General features: G+C 41.9%; 1 protein-coding gene across 1 annotated transcript in view; it reads left to right on the plus strand.

Moving 5' to 3' along the window:
• Positions 1–21,586, plus strand: part of VPS41 (VPS41 subunit of HOPS complex) — a 173,721-nt gene that overhangs the window by 138,428 nt on the left and 13,707 nt on the right. Inside the window, exons 18-25 of the mRNA XM_080817899.1 lie at positions 3,338–3,465; positions 4,842–4,986; positions 6,832–6,873; positions 7,016–7,066; positions 9,473–9,610; positions 17,695–17,749; positions 19,384–19,524; positions 21,004–21,140. Coding sequence (XP_080674025.1) covers positions 3,338–3,465; positions 4,842–4,986; positions 6,832–6,873; positions 7,016–7,066; positions 9,473–9,610; positions 17,695–17,749; positions 19,384–19,524; positions 21,004–21,140 — 837 coding nt within the window. The remainder of the gene's footprint in view (positions 1–3,337; positions 3,466–4,841; positions 4,987–6,831; positions 6,874–7,015; positions 7,067–9,472; positions 9,611–17,694; positions 17,750–19,383; positions 19,525–21,003; positions 21,141–21,586) is intronic.

Below are 21,586 nucleotides of genomic sequence, written 5' to 3' on the forward strand. Positions count from 1 at the left end.
GCAGCTGATGGAGGCTAGCGGCATGCTTCCTATTCATTTCCTAGTCAGTTCAGTTCAACATAGCTTTATTTAGAACCTACCGTGGCCTAGAACTGGGGTGAGTACTCAGTTGGACCCAAGAGAAACTTTAAAAAACACAGTCCTGTCTTCAGTAGATTTATAGGCTGAGAGGAGAGATGATATTGATAAGCTCTAAGCAACTAGAACATAAGTGACACGGGCAAAGTGATTGTTCTGTAAAAGATCTGATGAGAGGCCATTATTGGCCATAGTTATTGGAAAAGGTTTCTTCAGTGAATAAAGACTTGTAATGGATTTCTCCTATTTCTTTCCATTATGTTCTGAGTACATAGAGTGGCTCTCATAAATATTCCGTCTTTGTACATCTTCCCAAAAGAAAGAGAATTATGAGTGTTCTGTGAAAATGAGGAGGAAAAGTATGAATTTTATTGCAAAATACTGAAGCTTGGTATACTTGTCCTCTTTTTTTTTTTTTTTTTTTTTTTAGATTTTATTTATTTGCCAAAGAGAGAGAGAGTACACACAAGCAGGCAGAGAGACAGGCAGAGGCAGCGAGAGAAGCAGGCTCCCTACCGAGCAAGGAACCCGATGCGGGACTCGATCCCAGGACCCTAGGATCATGATCTGAGCCGAAGGCAGTGGCTTAACCAACTGAGCCACCCAGGCGTCCCTACTTGTCCTCTTTTTAAAGTAATGCAATTTAACCATGAGAAAGCAATTCTATTTTTTTTATGATTCTATTATAATTCTTTCACATGATTCAACTCTTTTTCTAGAAATTATTTTAGATTCTGTATCATTAAAGTTGCCCTGTTGATTCATGTCTGGAAGACTGTTGACGGAGACAGAAAGGACTATGCATGACTTAAGCTCAGCGCTTATAAATTTTTTTCCTGAATGTTTCAGTGTGTCTGCCTGGTCAGTTCTGTTAAGAAAGGTATAAGTAATTTGTTGCCATAAGCTCTTACAAATCGTTTCGCTTCCATCCTTCTTAGTTTCATGTTTAATTTTGAATTAAATTGTCACATAATTGACTGGGGAGCAATGTTCTATAGCGATACTTTTGATCACATATCATGTGTCCTACTAAACAGCACTAGAAAAACAGCTGTACTTCTGTTGAACATTGCCTTCTCAGTTTTCTTTTCTTCCTAAAAAGATATGAAGTGACAGTATTTACTTGGAGGTAATGGTGCTTCCTGACTTGTTGGTGTGGGGCTTCTACTGAAATACATATAGCTTTGTCTTTTTGTTTACAACCTAGCAGAATTATTTTATAAGTACTGTGCGCCAACTCATCATAGCCCCGAAGCTCCACAGAGAGTTAAACTTTGTTTCATATTATTAATGACAGATACATAAGCATATTAAAAGTGGGCCAATTGCCATGGCATTTCATTCAGTGAATACCTTTTAACCTCGTACTTAACTACGATGGGCGCTGAGATGTTCTCTGACTTCACCTGCTTGATCATAATAGCTCCCTGATAAACCGCATCCTCTGAAGAATAATCAAGGCCACAGGGCTGATTTCATCAGTATTCCTTAGCACATTAATTCAAGGGCATATGGAGCCAGTTTAGCGGAGAGAAACCTAATGTGAAATGTGGTGTTTATGTCAGTTGATGTTGGAGGCATCGTGTTTTTGTCACACGGTATGACCGGTTGTTTCGTCTTTTTTTTTTTTTTTAAGATTTTTTTCATTTATTTGACAGAGACATAGCAAGAGAGGGAACACAAGCAGAGGGAGTGGGGAGAGGGAGAAGCAGGCTTCCCACCAAGCAGGGAGCCCAATGCGGGGCTCGATCCTAGGACCCTGGGATCATGACCTGAGCCAAAGGCAGACGCTTAATGACCAAGCCACCCAGGTGCCCCATTTTGTCGTATTTTGTATTAGGAGTCGGCCGTACTGCCAGGCTGTCGCATGAATTAGGAAAAACAGAAATCAGAGCCAAGCCTCCTTCTTCCCATACAGTATGATTCCTGGTCTCAGGGCCACTGAGAGCTGCCAGTGTTTGGATGGGAATCTTTTCAGACATTTTTATCTTATACATTACTGAGTCTTAAAATAGAAACCTGATCCAAAGTGTCGTTTTGCCTCAAAGAACATTTTAATGTTCTGATTCAGTGGTTTTATAAAATACATCATCTTTACCTGGTGACGCCCCTCCCCACATTTCTCACATGAAACTGCAATCATGCACTTATGTGGGAAGGTTGCAGTTTGAATGGAAAATGTGTTGCCTGTTGTTCTGGTCTCTTGCCATCCTTCCCAGGGCTACTTGGGTAGGACTTTAATAGAGACTGTATCCTGATTCTTTGTGATACTCTTTTTACCAAACCTTGGTACTTTACAGAAGCACATTCCACCGTTCCAGTTTCATTTCTAAGTGTCACTTAACTAAATTCATATTAGTTTATTAAAGCATTAGTTGAGATGCTTAATATGAATAATACAATTTTTTTCGATAACATGAAGATTTTTACTTCTTTTTGCTGTCTTGATTACATCTAAGGTTTTTCCTCTACCAGCTGCCAAGGATCAGTAAGTAAACTGCTCTACCATACTCTGAGTTACAAAACATGAGCTCTAATGTCAGGAATCAGGACCCTGGCCAAAAATCAACGGTAGGAAAGAAACAAGATCCAATTGAAGGATCTAGAGTTTTCTATCAGAATCACAAAATTTGAGATCCAGCTAGGGGATAAGACTTGAGCCAAAGTCTCAAATCCTCCAAACAAAACTAGATTCAGAGGCAAGAATGGAAAGAGGACCAAAGATAAGAAAGAGGACCAAGATGGTAACTTGTTGAAGGTGGGGGTTCCAGTGACTCCACTGACTGTGGAAACCAGCCATTGTGTAGAGTTTTGCACATGGGAGGGCAGACCCAAAGGGCACAGAAGTTCGGCAGTGGGGGAAGCGAACAGCTTGGACAGTATCTTCAGGATATTCGGGGTGTCATCTGAATGTTATAGTTAGTTCGGACTGAGGTTACAGCAAGTCAAAGCCAAAGTCTGTGTGTGCAGTGTTGCTTTATGGAAGAACTAGGGGCGGGGGGGCCTTTCTTAGAGGTGCATTTCATCAAATAGGTAAGATCACCAGCCACTTCCAGGAACAGTAACTGGAGAGTCATGTGCAGTGCTTCTCGGCCTTTCTTGCCACCCCCAAACCCAGAGTCTGAAAATCAGTGATAGGTTCATGCCAGAGTTTTAATCATAAAATTATTTTGTCTGTTTATATGAATATTTTTATGCATTGTTTAAATTATTTGGATCATTTAATCTATTTCAGGAATGTTCTTCTCTTTCTGTTTAGGGTTTTGCCACTCTGATCCGAGAATGGCCTGGAGATCTGTACAACAATTCAGTAATCGTCCAAGCGGTTCGGGATCACCTGAAGAAAGATAGTCAGAATAGGACCTTACTCAAAACCCTGGCAGAATTGTGAGTAGAATTTAGTGCTGTTTTTTTCCAATTCAACCTTCATGAAGAGTTTCTCAGGGGAGTGTTTTAGGAGGACATAGAAAAGGGAAGCTTGTATACCATTTTCCTATATTCACCCTTAGTAACGTCCTCTCATAAACCTCCAGTGAACAACTAGCAGGTGAGGAAAATGTGCGAGTCTAAAGTTGTGGTGCAGTGTGGTTCCCACAGGAGAGGAGCCCTAGTCAGCAGCACTACATAGGTACAGTGGTTAAGGGAGGGAAGAGTGCTGTGTCCCAGACTACGCAAGGAAATCGGCTTCCCAGGGAGGCTCTGGATTCTGTCATTCTTGGATCCGCATGTCACATAATGTCTCACACCTGATTCCTTCTCTAGGTGTATACATTCCTTATGGGATGATTTCAAGGCTTAAAGGAGAGGTCATAATTAAAAACTAATTAAGCGCTATGCCTGGCACTAAGTCAGAGCTCAGAAAATGAAGCTTAGTTAATATTTTTCATATTTATTGGGCACTTTTGGTGACCCAGGCTTTCTCCTGTAGGCCTGGGATTCAGGGATAGATAAGATACACTCATGTCCTGGAAGAGCTTTGGTCTAGTAAAAAGAGAAGCGCACCGCAGGTAAGCTCGGGAAGGTGGTTCCTGCTTCAACTCCTCCTTGGCATTCCCATCACCTCACACCACCTGTCCCCCATCTTCTTACAGCTTTTGCCAAGACCAAGAAAGGTGCACCAAAGTGGCCTAGAGTTCAGGGCTATTTGTCCCCCTCTGAGTTGAAACACTGGCCATTTTCTTCTGGAAACATAGATATTCCATGGGCTCTGTAGTACTAACTGTACTGATAATTACTCGTACTACTAATGGGGTCACAGAACAATTCGGTTTTCAGGAGCTGGCTTGGGAATTAATGTGAAAAACAGTGCTTCAGTGGAAAAACATGTCAGTTTTATAAACTCCCCTCACAAATAAGCTTTGGAGATATAATCCGTTTGGCAGCTGAACACTGCTTGTAAAAATTTTAACTGCATTTTTTTATTACTGGAATAAGAATTTCCTTTTTTCTGGATCATAGTTTCTTTTTCTGGTATATGGGGTTCTATGAAGAAGTTTTGAGAATGTCTATAAAAGAACATTTTTATTACTTGAACATTGTCAATTTTTGGAAATTTAAGGGAGATGGGAAGCAAGGCTCTGAGAAAGAAGTACATACTGGTCACATACAGTTAAGTCCCAAGGAATAGTCTTCCAAATAAAGTTGACTTTTCTATTTAAACAATTTTTCAGTTTTTCATATTGCAAAACATGAAGTGTACGTGTATTTGTGTAGTTTATTAGAAGTGTTGATGAATTTTAATATAAAAAATTTTGTATTACCAGGTACACCTATGACAAAAACTATGGCAATGCTCTGGAAATATACCTAACATTAAGACACAAGGATGTTTTCCAGTTGATCCACAAGCATAATCTTTTCAGTTCTATCAAGGATAAAATTGTTTTATTAATGGATTTTGATTCTGAGGTAATGTGTTTCTTATTTTAATGCCCTGTATTTTTACTGTTCCAAATTTTTAATATTTAGACATCTTATTCAGATGCTGGAGAAGTTAATACATCACATAGCTTAGCTGTATGCTGATCATGTTCAGAACACTGACCCTTACTAGATGTTCTGAATCCTTTACTTGATAATGGTTATTTTATAAAAGCAATCATAATTTGATATGGAACTTTGAATGTGTGTGTGTGTGAAGTAATTTTTTAGTAAAACAATTCACATAACTCATAGAAACAAAGAAACTAGCCATACACTTCGGCTCATTCGTCTCTCTTAATTGTATGTCTCAGGATTAAAACTTTAGGGAAATTTCTATTTTGATCCATTTATTGTGAGTTTATTCGTCAGCATTCACAGATTTAGCACATGGCATTTCCACTGGTCTCAGCCATGTGGGATGTGTTATTTTATTTACAACAAATTCAAACACTGGATTGCTTGACTAATGAGAGCACCCAGCCTCCACAGCTCACAGTGGCTCATAGATGTGTGTGTGTGTGACAGTGATGGAAATAAAGAAGTTTTATGAACTTAGTTTGTATGAATCTAGTACTTCTCATTTAGAAAATTGAAAGATTAGTTAAAGAGTAGAACTTGAAAGTCTCCAAAAGGATTGCTTGGATTTTCCTATTATATTTTATTACATTTAAGGGTATTCTGCAATGTATTATATATATACATATACGTGCATACTATATCTATATTATGTGCTATAGATTAGTCATCACACACTTAAACTTAATTTAAATAGGAGCTAAATCTACTTCTTTCTTTCTGAAAGATGCTTTTAGCCCTTTTTTCGTAGTGAATGATTTAAGTCCTTAGGGACTACTGATCTAAAAAGAATTAGTGCAGTTCTGAAGAAGTTCAGGTGCAGAGGTTCTGCTTCTCTGCAAAAGATGATTAAGAGGATGGAGTGCTTCTACAAAAATTAATTACTTTTCCCTACATCCATTTTCCCCTTATGCCTACCCGCTCTCCGTGCCATGTGTCTCAAGAGCCAAGTTTAGCTTACGTAGCTGTAGAAAAAATGAACGAGCTGAAACTGATTGCTGTTCAAGAGTATGAACCAAAGTTAAGGACTCGTAGTTTTCTAATTAGAAGATACCTTAAGGATAATCTCTTCTAACATCCTCCTATTTTAGAGGGAAGAAAAAATGGAGTAGCTAACTAGGTGGTAGCAGAGTCAGGAGCAGAACCCAGGTGTGAGGAGGACGTTCAGCCTGGTGGGCTATCTTCCCACCACCTGTCGTTACAGACACCATCTCCTTTGTGTTTCATGAATGTTCATGATAAATAAAGTAAATGCCACAAGTCCATAAGCTTTATATCATCGTAAAAACGTCACCTGTCTTGGTTTTTTTCTGGCTCTCACCCTCTCCTCCTACATCTGGGAAATCTGTAGAGGGATTCATTGAGGGTGCAGGTGGCAGGAAGCCAAGCTCAGTTTTGTGGTCTGGGGACCAACACGCTCCCCGTAACCAGTGAGAGTCCCAGGAGTGCTTATGGTGTTCTGTCCAACAACATGGAGGCTACAATATGTGTAGACAAGGTGTCTTGTGTTTGGGGAGTAGCAGCAGGATGCTGTTTTAGTGGTAGGCAAAGCATGGAGGTCTCAGACGGAGACCCATGTTAAAATGCATTCTTTTACAGACCTCTCCCTTAAGGGCTACTGCAAAGCGACGGGCCCCTTGTGTGGAAATAAGCCATCCACCTGTAACTGTGACAGCACGTACAACGTGGCTGTGGGTTCTCTTCTGACACAGCAGGTGTCAGTGACTGTGGCTTTTTTTTTTCTTTTTATTTCAGAAAGCTGTTGACATGCTTTTGGACAACGAAGACAAAATTTCAGTGAGTGTCTTTTTTTTTATGTGTTACTGGATGGGTGTCTGGGAACATCCAAGCCATAAAGGGGACAGCTGTTGGTCCGATAATCTTGCAGCCATGTTTGTGTCCTCAAAAATCAATGGTTAAATATGTCTTTTCTCTCTAGATTAAAAAGGTAGTGGAAGAACTAGAAGACAGACCGGAGTTGCAGCACGTGGTGAGCATGACCATCTTCATTTGCCCTTTTGACTGCGTTGGGGGCGAGATGCCTTTCAGGACTGGTGTGGGGTACTGGCGTGAGCTCGCTCAGGTCATTCCTTGGCGTGAAAGTTTGACCAGAAACAGTAGTCCATAATCAGTCAAATGTGGCAGAGTCCCTAACGCCGGCTAGGGACTAATTACAGACCAGGTACTTTAACTTGGACTCACCATTGAATTGTGGTTTAAGAAAAGAGTTGTCACATTCACGTTTGTGGCCCCAAACTGTGTCTAGGAGTAAGCACCTTGCTTGTGTAGTCCGCACTGAATACAATTGCGCCATGAATTACAACCCCCCAAAAGGATCCAGGAGCAGAGCCTCATTCTTCTGTCCTCCCCCTCCCGCTAGCGAATCCCACTCTCTCATTTGGTCTCGGTGGTAGTACTGTTAAGGCCTACTGCTCCAGACTGCCTTGGAAGGCTACTTTGATTCCCTGTGTTGCTGTCACCGTGGGAGTAAAGCAGGAGCGCATGGTTTCTCTGTCCTACAAGAAGAGGCTGCAGGGAAAAATAGGTGGGTCCAGTAGGACTGTGGGCCTCAAATTCAGTGGGGGCTCTCTTATGTTTGCCCACCTCTCTGCACCCCAAGAGGAGAATCAGGGGGTAGAGTTTTCCTTCAGAAGTCAGTTTTACGCCAGAAGCTTCTGAGGACCCCAGGATAGGAATGGAACGTACTTTGTTTTGCTTTGTTTTGGTCAGCGGTTGTGCAGATGCTACGGCTGTGCCTCGTGATTGGCCGTCTCAAGATGGTGAGCTTAGCCAAGCAGGGCACCACTCTGCTGGTCCCCTCGGGACTTGTTGCTGAAGTGGTGACTTCCGGCCTGTGGAAGGCATGAGTGGGATCATAGCAGCGGGCGTCTCTGCACCGGTGTCACCAGTGCAGTGCTGAAACTGACAGCCCCTGCTCAGACAGGTCATCTTCCCTATCAGGCAGCACAATGTCTCTGAAAATTGGCCTTGGCAGTTGGAACAGAGCCTCCCAAGCCTGTGTGCCCATCTAGGAAACGGCTCTGCGTGTCCAGCTCACACGCTGACCCCGGTCCGAGCACCATGGAGGGCTGACCCCTCCGCCCCCTCTTGGCCTTGGGGAGACATGACCAGTTGACCAAAGGAGCCTTTTCTCTGTGTGCGTGTGGCCTACTTAGACTTGTTTACTGACCGTGCATGACAGTGGCTGGCAGACTCCAGCTAACCTGCATACAGTCCTGGCATCAGGGACAGACTGCTGCTCGGTTCCTCACTCAAGGTGTGAATGTACTTTGATTGCTACAATCTGGGCTTTCTGCCTCTCGTGGGTGATGGGGTGTTTATTTATAGTGAACAGTAACTACCCTTTGGACATCGATTTCTAACTTGCGTCATATATTGATAGACTTAATCTTGCCTCTGAGTAGAAAGCAAATTACTCACTTTCTTTGAGGTCCATTAACTTTTTCAGACAGCTAGGGAAAGGAATCAGTTTTGAAAATGGGTTCAGAAGATCTGTATTTATCTTGATTTTTACCTTTGATGTCACCAGGAGAGGCAGCATTTCATAGCATAGATCTCAACAACACTTAACAGAGAGCAGGGGTGCCTGGGGGGTTCAATTGGTTGAGCAACTGCCTTTGACTCAGGTCGTGATCCTGGAGTCCCAGGATCAAGTCCCATGTCAGGCTCCCAGCTCAGCAGGGAGGCTGCTTCTCCCTCTGACCCTTTCTCCTCTCACGCTCTCTCTCGCTCACGCTCTCTCTTGCTCTCACTCTCACTCTCTCTCAAATAAATAAAATAAAATAAAAGACTTAACAGAGAGCAGATGTAGAATGTATGAAAAATAATTTAGCACTTGCTGCTTGATTTTTTAAGAACATTCTTTTATCTCATAACTATATCCCTTTTATATAAAAAAATGAGAATTTTTAGGATTCAGGAAGGCCACTAATCAAGCATTTTATTTCTGAAGCCACGCAAACGATGGTGAGGATATTAGCTCTCATTAGCATTTCCCTGGTGCTCAGTGTATGCCACGTGCATCAGCGTGGATCTGAGTGTTTTACAGATGGTAATACATTCAGTCCTCACAATGACCCAGTGAGATTTTTGGCAGGTAAAGAAACTCAGTCACAAAGAGGTTGGTGACTTGTTCTTGTCGTATGGCTGGTCAGTAGCGGAGCCAGGTCACTCAAGGCCATTCCAGAGAGAGAGTGAGATCGACCTTGTCTCCTGAAGGTCTTCTCTCCACTTTTCCTTCACTGAGACATTTTCCTGGAAACCGCTTCTCCCCCAGGCTCTCCATGGAGACTGTTAAGAACTGAGTATAGCAACCTTCAACAGGTCTTGCTTTTCTTATTTTTATAATTATGGTTTACTTCTTTGTTCTTTTTAGTATCTGCATAAGCTTTTCAAGAGAGACCATCATAAGGGACAGCGCTACCATGAAAAACAGATCAGCCTTTATGCTGAATATGATCGTCCGAACTTACTTCCCTTTCTCCGAGATAGTACCCATTGCCCACTCGAAAAGGTAAGTCACAGACTTGCCCCACACACTTCAGGTGAAGAAGTTGTCCTTTTTGGTAAACTGTGGGTCATTCTCCTTTTCCTGTCGCTCAGGGAGTGACTGCTGCTCTCAAAGCAAAGCAGGAGGTTTTGCTGGGCCTTCTGATGAGGACTGGAGGTGCTTTCAGCTGAGATTTTGTTGAGGAGCTAGACCATTTCTGTGCCAGGTTTAATTAGAGTAAAGGTTTAATTCGGGGTGTAGGACTCAATCAACCACTAAGCAAAAACAGTGTCAGGAGTCTGAGTCAGTTTACCGGACCCAGAGTGGGGCTAAAGATCAGCCTGGGAGGGACCCCCACGCTAGCCCATGCCAGAGGCAGTGGCCCCAGACTCAAGGTCAGTAACTTAAGTGTTGTCCCCTGTCTACTCTCCACATCCACATTGTGTATTTCTGTATTTCTCTCTCACATTACGTTCCATTTCTCTATTATACTGCATTCCATTATAATTGTAAGAAATTACTAATCTCTTTCCCATTATCTTATATATTCTTAAAAGACAGGTGGTTTGTCTCACTCATTTTGGTAAACCCAGCAGCCGGCACTCATTAGACACTTGCTAAATGTTTGTTGCATCGTGAGTGAAGGAGTGAATGAATAAATGAATACATAGACGAGATCGTAGTCAGGGCTGCATATGAACTAGTAAGTATATACATATATACTAGAAACTGGGCAATCTACGGCCCCCAGTGTTGTTTCCTGTGGTTCTTCATATGGTTTGGAATGCCATGTGACAGCTCCAGGTATCTTACTAAATTCAGATAGCCAGAGAGCAAGCACTTTGTAGTCAGCTCTGTATATCAACAGAACAAAAAAAAAAGTGTTTGACCCCTTAGAGATATGTATTACGAAGTTGACTGCGCCTGGGTGGCCCAGCCTGCTGGGCCTCTGACTCTTGGTCTCGGCTCAGACATGATCTCAGGGTCCACGTGGGCTTCTATGACTCAGGGTCGAGTCTACTTCGGATTCTTTCTCCCCCTCCCTCCCTCCTGGCCCCTCCCCACTCACACACTCTCTTCAAAATAAATAAACAAAATCTTAAAAAAAAAAAAAGTTGACGGAGAACTTGCTGTTTCTGCACACTGACAACTTTCATAGTTGCTTCTTCAGCCATGTTGATACAGGTATTAGATTCGTTACGAACCAATTTCAGCTCAGTGGATTTTCGAAAGCTGAAGTTAATGAAAAAATATCTTGCCTGCATATTAATTTATGAAAAACTAACATTTTAAATTTGGGTCTTAAGACATTTTCTCAAGGCTAAATTTGGAAATTCATCATCTTCCTCTAAAAATAAAAGCAAAGGTTTCCGTCTTCTCTTTACAGAATCTATAACCTAGGGGGGAAAAGTGAGAATCGTATTCTTTGAATGGTACCTCTTCATTTGTATCTCACTCTTCGATGAAACATCATTCGTTTCCAGGAGCACGGGGCATCTTTTGTTGATCCCTCAGACAGAGCTGCACACCTATGACCAGTAGTCACCTCCTTCCCTTTCGCGAAACTCGGGTGCAGAGGCACCACCCAGATTCTAGTACGTTTGTGCTTCTCCCACACTTTCAACCCATCTTGTTTACAGTTTTCCAGTCTAGTATGCTCAGCAGAAGACACACTGTTCTACCTAAAAGAGGAGCATCAGAAAACCGTACAGCTACACATGGCATGTCTAGTACATAGAACTTGCTTAGCACGTCATGTAAACCTTCCAGAATTCTTCTCTGTGATCCACTGAGAAGAACCAGTTGCATGTAAAAGAATTCATCAGAAACATAGTGAAACCAAGTATTTTTTTAAGATTTATTTATTTATTTGACAGAGAGAGAGCACAAGCAGGGGGTGCGGCAGAGGAAGGAAAAGCAGGCTCCCTGCTGAGCAGGGAGCCCAATGAGGGACTCGATCCCAGGACTCTGGGTTCATAACTGGAGCCAAAGGCAGACGTTTAACTGACTGAGCCACCCAGGCATCCCAAAACCCATTATGTTTTGAATCATTTTTTGTTTTGTTTTTTTAGGTTATCTTTTGTTTTTCACTGAGAGAGAATTTTGAAACAAATGAATTAGAGCTGGTAATGGTAGAAACATGCCATTAAAAATAATCAAGTCAGTAATCTACCTTTTTAGAACTTTGTAGATGAGCTGTCATGTTACAGATCATTGCGATTTCTTCATAAGAGGTTCTCGTTAGGATCCAGTGTGTATATCCCTGTGTATGTTTGCAAAAAAAAAAATGTATTCTTATCCTTGCTCAGGTATGTAAAACCATGTTAAAGAGGGTATTACTTATACCCTGAAAAAGTTAGCAATTCATAAAAAGCAAAGTAGATGTGCCCCCATTAAATGCATGCCAGGCATAACTTCACAGTTCGTGAAGTGAAGGTCATGAGTTACAGGTTCACCTGTTTTGTCTAGAGAGAGACTGAGAAAATTTGGTACCTTTTTCTACTAAATATAAAGTTAAGAGCTTAAAATTTTAATGCCCACCAAAGAAATCTCTGTTTCAGAAGACTATATAGATGTTTAGCCCTGTAGGTGCTTTGGTGATAATTTGGTGTTCGTTTTCTTTTAAATGGGAAGCGTTTAAGGTTTCGCGGCTTTATTCAGAGCATGTTGGCCCCCCTCCCCCTCTCCCCTTGTTGATGATTCACTTCTGGCAGAATAGCAGCTCTGTCTGTCTTTCTCTGGTTGTCTGCCTTGGCGGAGTTTTGGGTAATTGGTGAGAGGAGGGGTGATTTCAAATGACAGCTGGCTGAAATCTTCAGGGTTTCCAGTCAAACTTAGTTTGAATTGATTGAAATCCCACAATCAATATTTGGTCAAAAACTTTGTGGAGACCCTGCCATCATTTCAGAAGCCCTTTAAGAAAGTGGTATTCCCAAGGTTGGCAGTATTTATCAGACTGGAGTCCGGGATTGAAAATCACCACAATGCATAAATCCCAAAATTAGTCATAAGCTTTTATGAAATTGTTCCTTCTAAAGGAGATACAGAGGTAGTAGGAATGTATAACTCTGACAGCCATTTAAAAAGACAATAAAAATCATTTATGGAGTTTCCACCGTGCTTTATAACATGGGCTGTGCTTTCATGTACCTTATTTTTATTTAATCTCTGCCGTAGGACAGGTAGGTGGATAAAGTCGTTTTATCCATAACAAGCTAAGTCTTCAGGAGTTGAAAGAAACAGCCCAGAGTGTAGCACTAATAAGGCAGAGGGCCAAGACTTAGAACCTGGATCTCTTAAGTCAGGTCCCCTATTCTTTCCACTTTGGTGAGGAATCATTTTTCAGGTTTAAGATGTTAATTAAAGGGCGCCTGGGTGACTCAGTGGGTTAAGCATCTGACTCTTGGTCTCAGCTTGGGTCATGACCTAAGAGTCTGGGTTCCTGCCCCATGGGGCTGCTGCTTGAAATTCTCGCTCTCTGCCCCTTCCCCAACTCATGTACTCTCACTCTCCTTCTCTCTTCCTTTCTGTCTCTCTAAAACAAATAAGTCTTGGGATGCCTGGGTGGCTTAGCCATTAAGCGGCTGCCCTTAGGTCGTGATCCTAAGGTCCTAGGATCAAGCCCTGCATCGGCCTTCTTGCTCAGTGGGGAGCCTACAGCTCCCTTTCCCTCTGCTTGCCACACACCCTCCTTGTGCTCTCTCTCTCTCCCTCTTAACTAAAAAAAATAATGATAAATAAAAAATAAAGCTAAATAAATCTTTAAAAAATATTCCTTAGTATTGCAAGAATCATGAAAGGCACTTGTTTTTAAACTACATTAAGCGGCTGCCCTTAGGTCGTGATCCTAAGGTCCTAGGATCAAGCCCTGCATCGGGCTTCTTGCTCAGTGGGGAGCCTACAGCTCCCTTTCCCTCTGCTTGCCACACCCCCTCCTTGTGCTCTCTCTCTCTCCCTCTTAACTAAAAAAAATAATGATAAATAAAAAATAAAGCTAAATAAATCTTTAAAAAATATTCCTTAGTATTGCAAGAATCATGAAAGGCACTTGTTTTTAAACTATTAAACTGTCCTTTGTTCCATTATTTCCAGGCATGATCATCAGGTGCTAGTTTTCATTTACAAATCTCACTTGCTTATGCCTAGAATAGTTATGCCTAGAATAGCAGAATATTCGGCTCTGCAGACTTGGGAATTTGTACCTGAATTTATGATTTCTCTCCTATCTTATGGCATTTATAAGGTGGCAGTAGTTATGAATTTGCAGGAATAAAGCTAGAAAATGCAACATTTACCGATTTCCATTAATGCTGTGTAAGAAGGCTGGATAAACGATGGCAGGGTCAAGGCTGGGTAGAAGAAATCCTTACTTAATTTATAGTTCTTGCTAGTTACCCCCAAATCTCTAACTCTGTTCCTTGCTTTTATACTAAATCAGGAAAAGGAAAATTAAAACATAACTTTTGCATCATTTTTTACTCAATTTCTGTCATTATTCTGTCTTTTCACTTTATTTTTACTGTGATTCTCCCTTTCCATGTGTGTGTCTGTGTCTGTTTCTGTTTCATTCCTCTGGACTTTAAAAATCGTAGTTTTGCTACTCTTTCCTCTAGAGGGAGCATGTGTCCCCAGAACATTCAAGAATCTAGGGAAAGGTGGTTTTGTACTTCACTTGCGTCAAGAACAGAAAAATTCTATGTATCGGAAATATTTTTTTTTTACATTTTACTCAAAACGTCCAGAGATTTCTAGACTCTCTGCTTTCTCATATATGAGAAAAGAATAATTTCAGTACTGTTAGAAATTAGATAAAACATTTAAAATCTGTGAAACTCAAATTTCAGAGACTCAGATTATCTTTGAGCTTGGCGTTACACATCTGCTTGCATTTCATACCCTCCTTGACCTCAGACTTTTCTTTAGACATTTCTTCTCAGACGACTTGTCATTTCTGATGAAATCCTAACAGCTTCCAGCAGCACCATCCTATAAAATGTTCTGCGGTGAGGAAAATGTACTGCTCTGACAAGATAGCCAGCAGCCACATGTGGCCATTAAGTAGTTGAAGTGTCTAGTGGGGAACTGCATTTTTAATTTAAATTTAAATGACCCCATTTAACAAATGGCTCCTGTCTTAGCACAGGTGAGCCTGCAGACTACAAAGTCTGTGTGCTTGGAGGGAAGCATGTTCACAGATCTTCAAGAGAAGGCGGGATGGTTTTGTTGGAAACTTCTGAATGGTACTTTAAAATGTCAGTAAATTTCCAAGTACAAATATAGATACTTTTTAGTAAAAACTAATTTAGGCAGTATACTCAGTCCTTATTCACACTTTCTCTAAATGCTCTATCTACTCATACTACATTTTCTTGTTCATCTGTGTGTGACATGGGCCCACTCGGCCACAAACTGTCCATCTGTATCTCTCACAGTGAATCATGGCCCTCCGTTGGTTTCTTAGTAACTTTTTGTTAGAACAGTCCCAGGTCCTCCGAACTTCATATTTTTTGTTGTTTCCTTTCACTGTCTACTTCTCACATGGGTATCCTGTCTCTGCTCTGGTATCATCCCAGAAGGGTAAGGAGTAGGTAAGAAAATTCCATTGTTTATGATCACGATTGATTGATGGGCATGACAGTATAGAGATAAGGTAAATCGTATTTTTAATCAAAACGAATCAAGTGCCAGGGATTAGGTTCAGCTATGGGTGGGAAAAATGCCAAAATAGTAGTGTCTTCGACAGAGTAGCAGTTTAGTTCTCCGGCCCATGGAAGTCCTGGTGGCGAGCCACGCGGTTGGAGACTCAGGCTCTTTTCTCTCCTTTCCTCACCTTGTATGACCTTCAGCTTGTAGTGTAAGATAATATTGTTCATGTTTCCAGGAGCAGATTGGGTGAAAGAACAAAAAATAAGAAAACAAAGGGATGACTGGCCTTGCTTCTTAAAGAATATCACCAGAAGCTACCATGTTGCCTTTTCCTTCCTGTGACGATATCAGTCCCATGGCTCTCCCGTGGCTGGGAAGGCTTGGAGATTGTTCTTTAAATTCTGGGCAGTCACACACCCACCTAAAATCTTATTACTCTAAAATGGGTAAGGGATATTGGGGGATAATTTGGCTGTTTCTGCCACATAACTATTAAAGGAGCCTTGTGAATAATCAAATTAATATTTTCCTCTTCATTGTGACCTTTCTGCCTTCTCACTTCCTCATTTAAATGATTTGTGTTCCTCAAACTCCACCCTAATTTCGCTGTAATCCTAAAGGTGTTCTCTCTCTCTCTTTTTTTTAATGTGTGGTTCAGAATTCCCTCACCCATCCACCCCCAACATTGATTTCTGTGTTCAGCATTTTTTCCTCCCTTCTGGCTATTACTCTCCAACCAGAGACACACACTTAAATATATATATATATATATATATATATATATATATATATATATATATATATTTTTTTTTTTTAACATAAAAATTTTAAGTCAAAAATCAAAATGTTCAAACCAGCTCCTGCTGTTATTTCTCAGGATAGATCATTGAGCCGAAAAAGCTGGGGAGTTATACTCTTCTTTTTATCTCTTTGGTTCTTGTTTTTAAAACAACCGTGGGCTGCTTGTTGGTATAACTGCACAACCCAGTGATCTTCCTCCTGAAACCTTTTCTCCCTGCTCATCTATTTAAAAAAATATATACTGCACACCCAGGAGTAGCCAGGCACCCTGTGGGGCACAGGGCTGGAGTCACGTGGTCCCCGGCCTCTGAGTCCTCAACTGCACCTGTGATTGTTTGGGAAGAAGTGTGTGGGCCGTCACCAGGGTGACTCCCTGGGACCTGGCCTGGTGTGGGGTCCACGGAGTAAGTGCCTGAAGCACTAGTCAGGGGTGGAGGGTAGGGAGTGAGGGCCATAGTCCAGGTGGAGGGACCACAGTGGAGGGGTGAGCAGGCTGTGAGGGAGGTGTGGCTGCCCAGAAAGGCAGGGCAGGTTGCAAGTGTCATAGGGAAGATTCTGGGCTGTGAGTCAGAGCAGAGCCCCGCATCAGGGAGGTCACGTAGTTGGGGTGGGAGATGCGGTTTCCTGGGGATCTCTTACTCGTCCTGCTGCACCCAGTTCAGATGCCGCCTGTGCTGTGAAGCCTTTTACAGGTGGGCCACACCTGAGCCCATGTCCCGTGTCTGTGCACACGCCCCTCTATTCACACTTACCCCCGTCATGGGATTGGGTGTTAGTGCAGCTCTGTGAGCTTCCCCAGCGCCTGCGCTCCCTTGGGGGCTGCATTCTGCTTCCACACCTTCCCTCCACCCCTCTCCCCTGTCGTCAGCAGCGGAATCTTTGTGACTCTTCTTTGCATCTCCATCCAGCCTGACCCTCCAGCGCCCAGCAGAGTGTACAGTGAATGTGTGCCTGTTCGCCTAGAGTTACTCAGTTATATATAAACACAACATGTCTTGTTTCTTACGCCCGAGGAAATGCAGTCACCTGTGAGGTTCCTCATTTCTTTACTTGATCTCTTCCCTTTTGATCCTTCTTGATGGTCAGATATGATTTTCCCCCTCTCATCTTCTGACAGATGCTTGAGCAGAGTTTTCTCTTAAACCCTGTGATCTGGGAACAGAAATATTCTGTTGACCCATGTGTTTATTTAAGCATCAGATGTTTCCCGAGCCGTGGTCTGCCCAGTACTGGGAACGCGCAGCGGAGAACAACAAAGCCTTCCCAGAGCTTACATTCCAGTGGAGGGACGGGGAGCTTAAAGCTGTCATGGGGCGTTAGGTGGGGCGCAGAGCTGTGAAGAAACCTGAAGTAGCGTCAGGGGAAAGCTTGGCAGGAAAGTCCTTCTGCTCAGCACTGGCTTTCTGCCTTTGCTCACAGAGTGTTCCGAGTTGCCTCAAATACGGTATTGGTTAAACTGTATTTGGTCCAGCAAGGACAGCCACCAGCAAAACCCAAGATTTGCGTTTGTTTGTAAACAAACAAGATTGGTTTGTTTACTTCGTTTTGTTTTTAAAGGAAGGCAATGGGAACTTTCTTTCCAACTCGTATGTTTAAGTGAATCTGTTCATATTTATTCATGGCTGCTAATCCACAGTAACATGTTTACCCTTTACTTAAAGGCTCTTGAGATCTGTCAACAGAGAAACTTTGTAGAAGAGACAGTGTATCTTCTGAGTAAGTAGCTTTCGGTCCCCATGAGCGGGTAAACACTGTGGTAAAGTGGTGTACATGGTCTAAGAATGGTCGTAGGTTTTAGACCAAAGGCACACAGAGCCTGTTCTCTTTAAGAATGGAATGCGTAGAAAAGGGGACTTCGCAGCTTAGTAGAGAAAGAAGCGTTATTTAATAAATGCTGTTGAAGTAACATCTGAATATTGCATAGTAAGTCTATTAGCTCACACCTCACAAATGAATTGTAGAGATGACGAGTTGGTTCATTTGAAAAAAAAAAAATTACCAACTTATTTTACTGTCATCCTGGTAGAAAATAATGTTCGTTGTCCCTCATCACACCTTAAATAACTGGAGAAAATGCACTTGAATATGGACGCTTTGGAGAGGAGAGAACTTTGGTATCATCTAGCTCTCCATTGTCCCTGGGCCTCTGGCACTGCCTCTGTTTATGTCGTACTTACTATCTTTCACCTTCCTTCAGAATGAACCATTTACATGAAAGCAGGGTAGATGCCTGAAGGTTTCCCAAGAAAGCTCTATGCAGGTGTTTGTAGCAGAAACACGGAGTTCGAACATGAGGTGTTTCTCCAGTGTCTCTGCCCAGAAAATACTCCAGAAGAGTCCATTTTCATCATGATGTCATATTGTCTCAGTAGACAAGGGGAGAACTTACAAAGGGAGCCATAATATCCTTTTCTGAAGTTATGAAAATTTAAAAATCCTATACACATTTTAAAAATTAACCATTTTAGGACCTAAACCATGGGAATAATACTTGTTGGAAGAACAAAATGCTACAGAAGGTAGAACAAATCGGACATCATTTTATTCACAGGCCCGCTATTCTCACTTGATAAGGGCTGCTCAGAATGAGAAGGATTGAGTTGCCGTCCCTCCTCTGAGTAAAGCTTTCTACATGTACTGTATTAAAACCTCAGGGAAACTGTTAAAGCCATTAAAATGCCAATAGATCAATGAGCAAAGTGTGTAAAGATAATTGGCCAGATAGAAGCATAGTTGATAAATACTCTCATTTAATGAGAGTTATTGGAAGGCTTTCCCCCAAACTTGGAAGAGAAGGAAATGAGGTAGCCCTCTGATAGTTGAGTTTGTGTTTGGCACAGAGTGTGTCAAAAGAGCAAATCCAAAACTACTTAAAGAGGCAGAATGGCTCCAAGGCCTTTAAAAGTCTTAACTATATCTGGGTATGGAGATGTCCAAAAGAAATACAGGTCAGAAAAAAAAAAAGAAAGAAAAAAGAAATACAGGTCAGTAGGAGGGAAGTAGGGATCTGACAGACTTGGGTTCAGATTCCAACTGCATGATCTTAGCAAGTCACTAATGCTGCTGCATATCCTCTTCTGTAAAGAAGAAATAATAGTAGAACATACCTCATAGGATTATAGAGATGACTAAATGATGTAATTTATATGAAGCACTTGAATGAGTATGTAGCACAAAGAAAACACCCAGGAAATCATTATTTCATTATGTTATAAATGGCAAATGCTAATGTCCCATAAGAAAATGTGTTTTTGTCTTAGCTCTCAAGAGATATGTAAACAAGAGATATGCTATTTCTTCAAAAGTGTTTTATTAAAGCATCCTGAAAGTATTTCTCACATCTTTGCTAGGCCGAATGGGGAACAGCCGCAGTGCCCTGAAGATGATCATGGAGGAATTACATGATGTTGATAAAGCCATTGAATTTGCCAAGGAGCAAGACGACGGAGAACTCTGGGAAGATCTGATTTTATATTCCATCGACAAACCACGTAAGCAGAAAAGCCATCAGCAATCAGACCTGTTTCTTTCAATACATCCAGTTACATCTACAGCAGGAATTACCTCAAGACGCATTGGGTGAAAAATATGGTGAAGTATCTATAACAAAAACAGGCTAGATACATTGTAACAATTTCCAGTTCTCCTCCTGTGCAGAGAAGCGGTACCTGAATGTGCAAACGAGCAGGTGGTTAAGTTTTGAAACTCATTCACCACGTCCCCCGTGAAGCTCATTCCAACACACTATACCCCTACTGAATAAATGTGACCTGACTTAGTTTTGTTTTCTTTGGATATAGGATATAGGGGTATTTATTTTGAAAATGTAAATCCCTCACCAGTTTCTTTTCCTGGAATCCTAGGCCTGTCACTGGACATTGGCCATATTCGGATGTTTGCTGTGACAGTGCCTAGTCTCTGTCCCGCCTCGCTTCCTCGTGTGGCACCAGGACTATGTGTGTGCTGCCTCCCCGTGGCTGCCTCCGCATTTTAGAAGGAGATACACAGTCACCTGACAGCAACCCAAGTCCTCTTTTGAAGATCTAGAAATGGTTCCAAAACTGGCAGTACTGGTTTAAAGTATGTGCCCACCACCTTCATTTTTTAGGAAGAATATTTATCTGTTTCAAAATGTTCAAGTTTTAGAAATGACTCTTGTGATTGTCTTTTTATAAGAGCTGCAAGAGGATAATGTTATTCAAGCCAAATTCAGATGTAGACCGTCACATGCACATGCATCTTTGAGAATCAAGCTTAGCATGATGAAGTCGTAATTTACGCACTGCCGAGGACACAGGGTGGGTGAGATGGAGCACGTCATGACTGGGACCCTCAGTCTGCCCTGCCACTGAACTGGGGCATTTAACTTGCTAGCTCTATGGCCCGGAATGAATTAGTTAACCAGCTTGTTTCCCTTGCCTGTAAAATGGGGATAAATAGCATTCATACCTTCCAGAAAATTGGAGAAAAGTGTGTGACGGCTGAGCTGTACTGTAAGTTCTCAATAAATGTCAGTTGTAACCCTTTGCCATTGCAGGCTGTGTTCTGAGTCATCATTGTGCTCTCTGGCTCTTTTTCAATGACAGAGCTTCTCCTTTATGTCATGAAATAAAAAGAAAGTTAGTTTTTGAGAATTTGGAAATTCAGATGGTTTGGGGTTTTTTTAAAGACTTTATTTATTTATTTGGCAGACAGAGATCACAAGTAGGCGGGGGTGGGAGGTGGGAGGTAGGAAGCAGGCTCCCCGCTGAGCAGAGAGCCCAGTGCAAGGCTCGATCCCAGGACCCTGAGATCATGACCTGAGCCGAAGGTAGAGGCTTAACCCACTGAGCCACCCAGGTGCCCCAGGAAATTCAGATGGTTTTAACGCTACTTTAAAGGAAGTAATTTTTTTATTTGAGTTCCTTTTGACTTGAAACTGCCTTATGTACATTGCTGATGTGCTGATCGTTCCATTTGGTATCTTGCAGCATTTATTACTGGCTTGTTGAACAACATCGGCACACATGTGGACCCAATTCTGTTGATTCACCGTATTAAGGAGGGGATGGAAATCCCCAATTTGAGAGATTCCTTGGTTAAAATTCTGCAAGACTACAATTTGCAAGTAAGTATTCTTTCTTAGGCAAATCAGCATGGGTAGTGAGTTGATTTGCTTTCCTGATAAACATTTCTAGGGTTATTTTAGGTAACAGAATTTGGTTGCACTGTTACATTTTATTTCCCAGATATATGGGAAGCTTATCAAGTAGAGAAACTAGAAATCTCTTCCTTTAAGGAAGCCATCCAGTTTTTTAACCATCCCCAAATTTTCTCTCCTTGATGAGCAGGCACTTTTTTTTTTTAAATATTTTATTTATTTATTTGAGAGAGACAGCGATAGCAAAAGATAACATAAGCAAGAAGGAGGGGGAGAAGCAGATGCCCTGCCTGAGCAGGGGAGAGAAAGCAGCAGAAGAAAAGGGAGAAGCAGGCTCTCTCCTAAGCAGGGAGTCCAGTACGGGGCTTGATCCCGGAACCTCGAGATCATGACCTGAGCCAAAGGCAGACACC

This window comes from Martes martes, assembly GCF_963455335.1.
Source record: "Martes martes genome assembly, chromosome: 11".
Lineage (NCBI taxonomy): Eukaryota > Metazoa > Chordata > Mammalia > Carnivora > Mustelidae > Martes > Martes martes.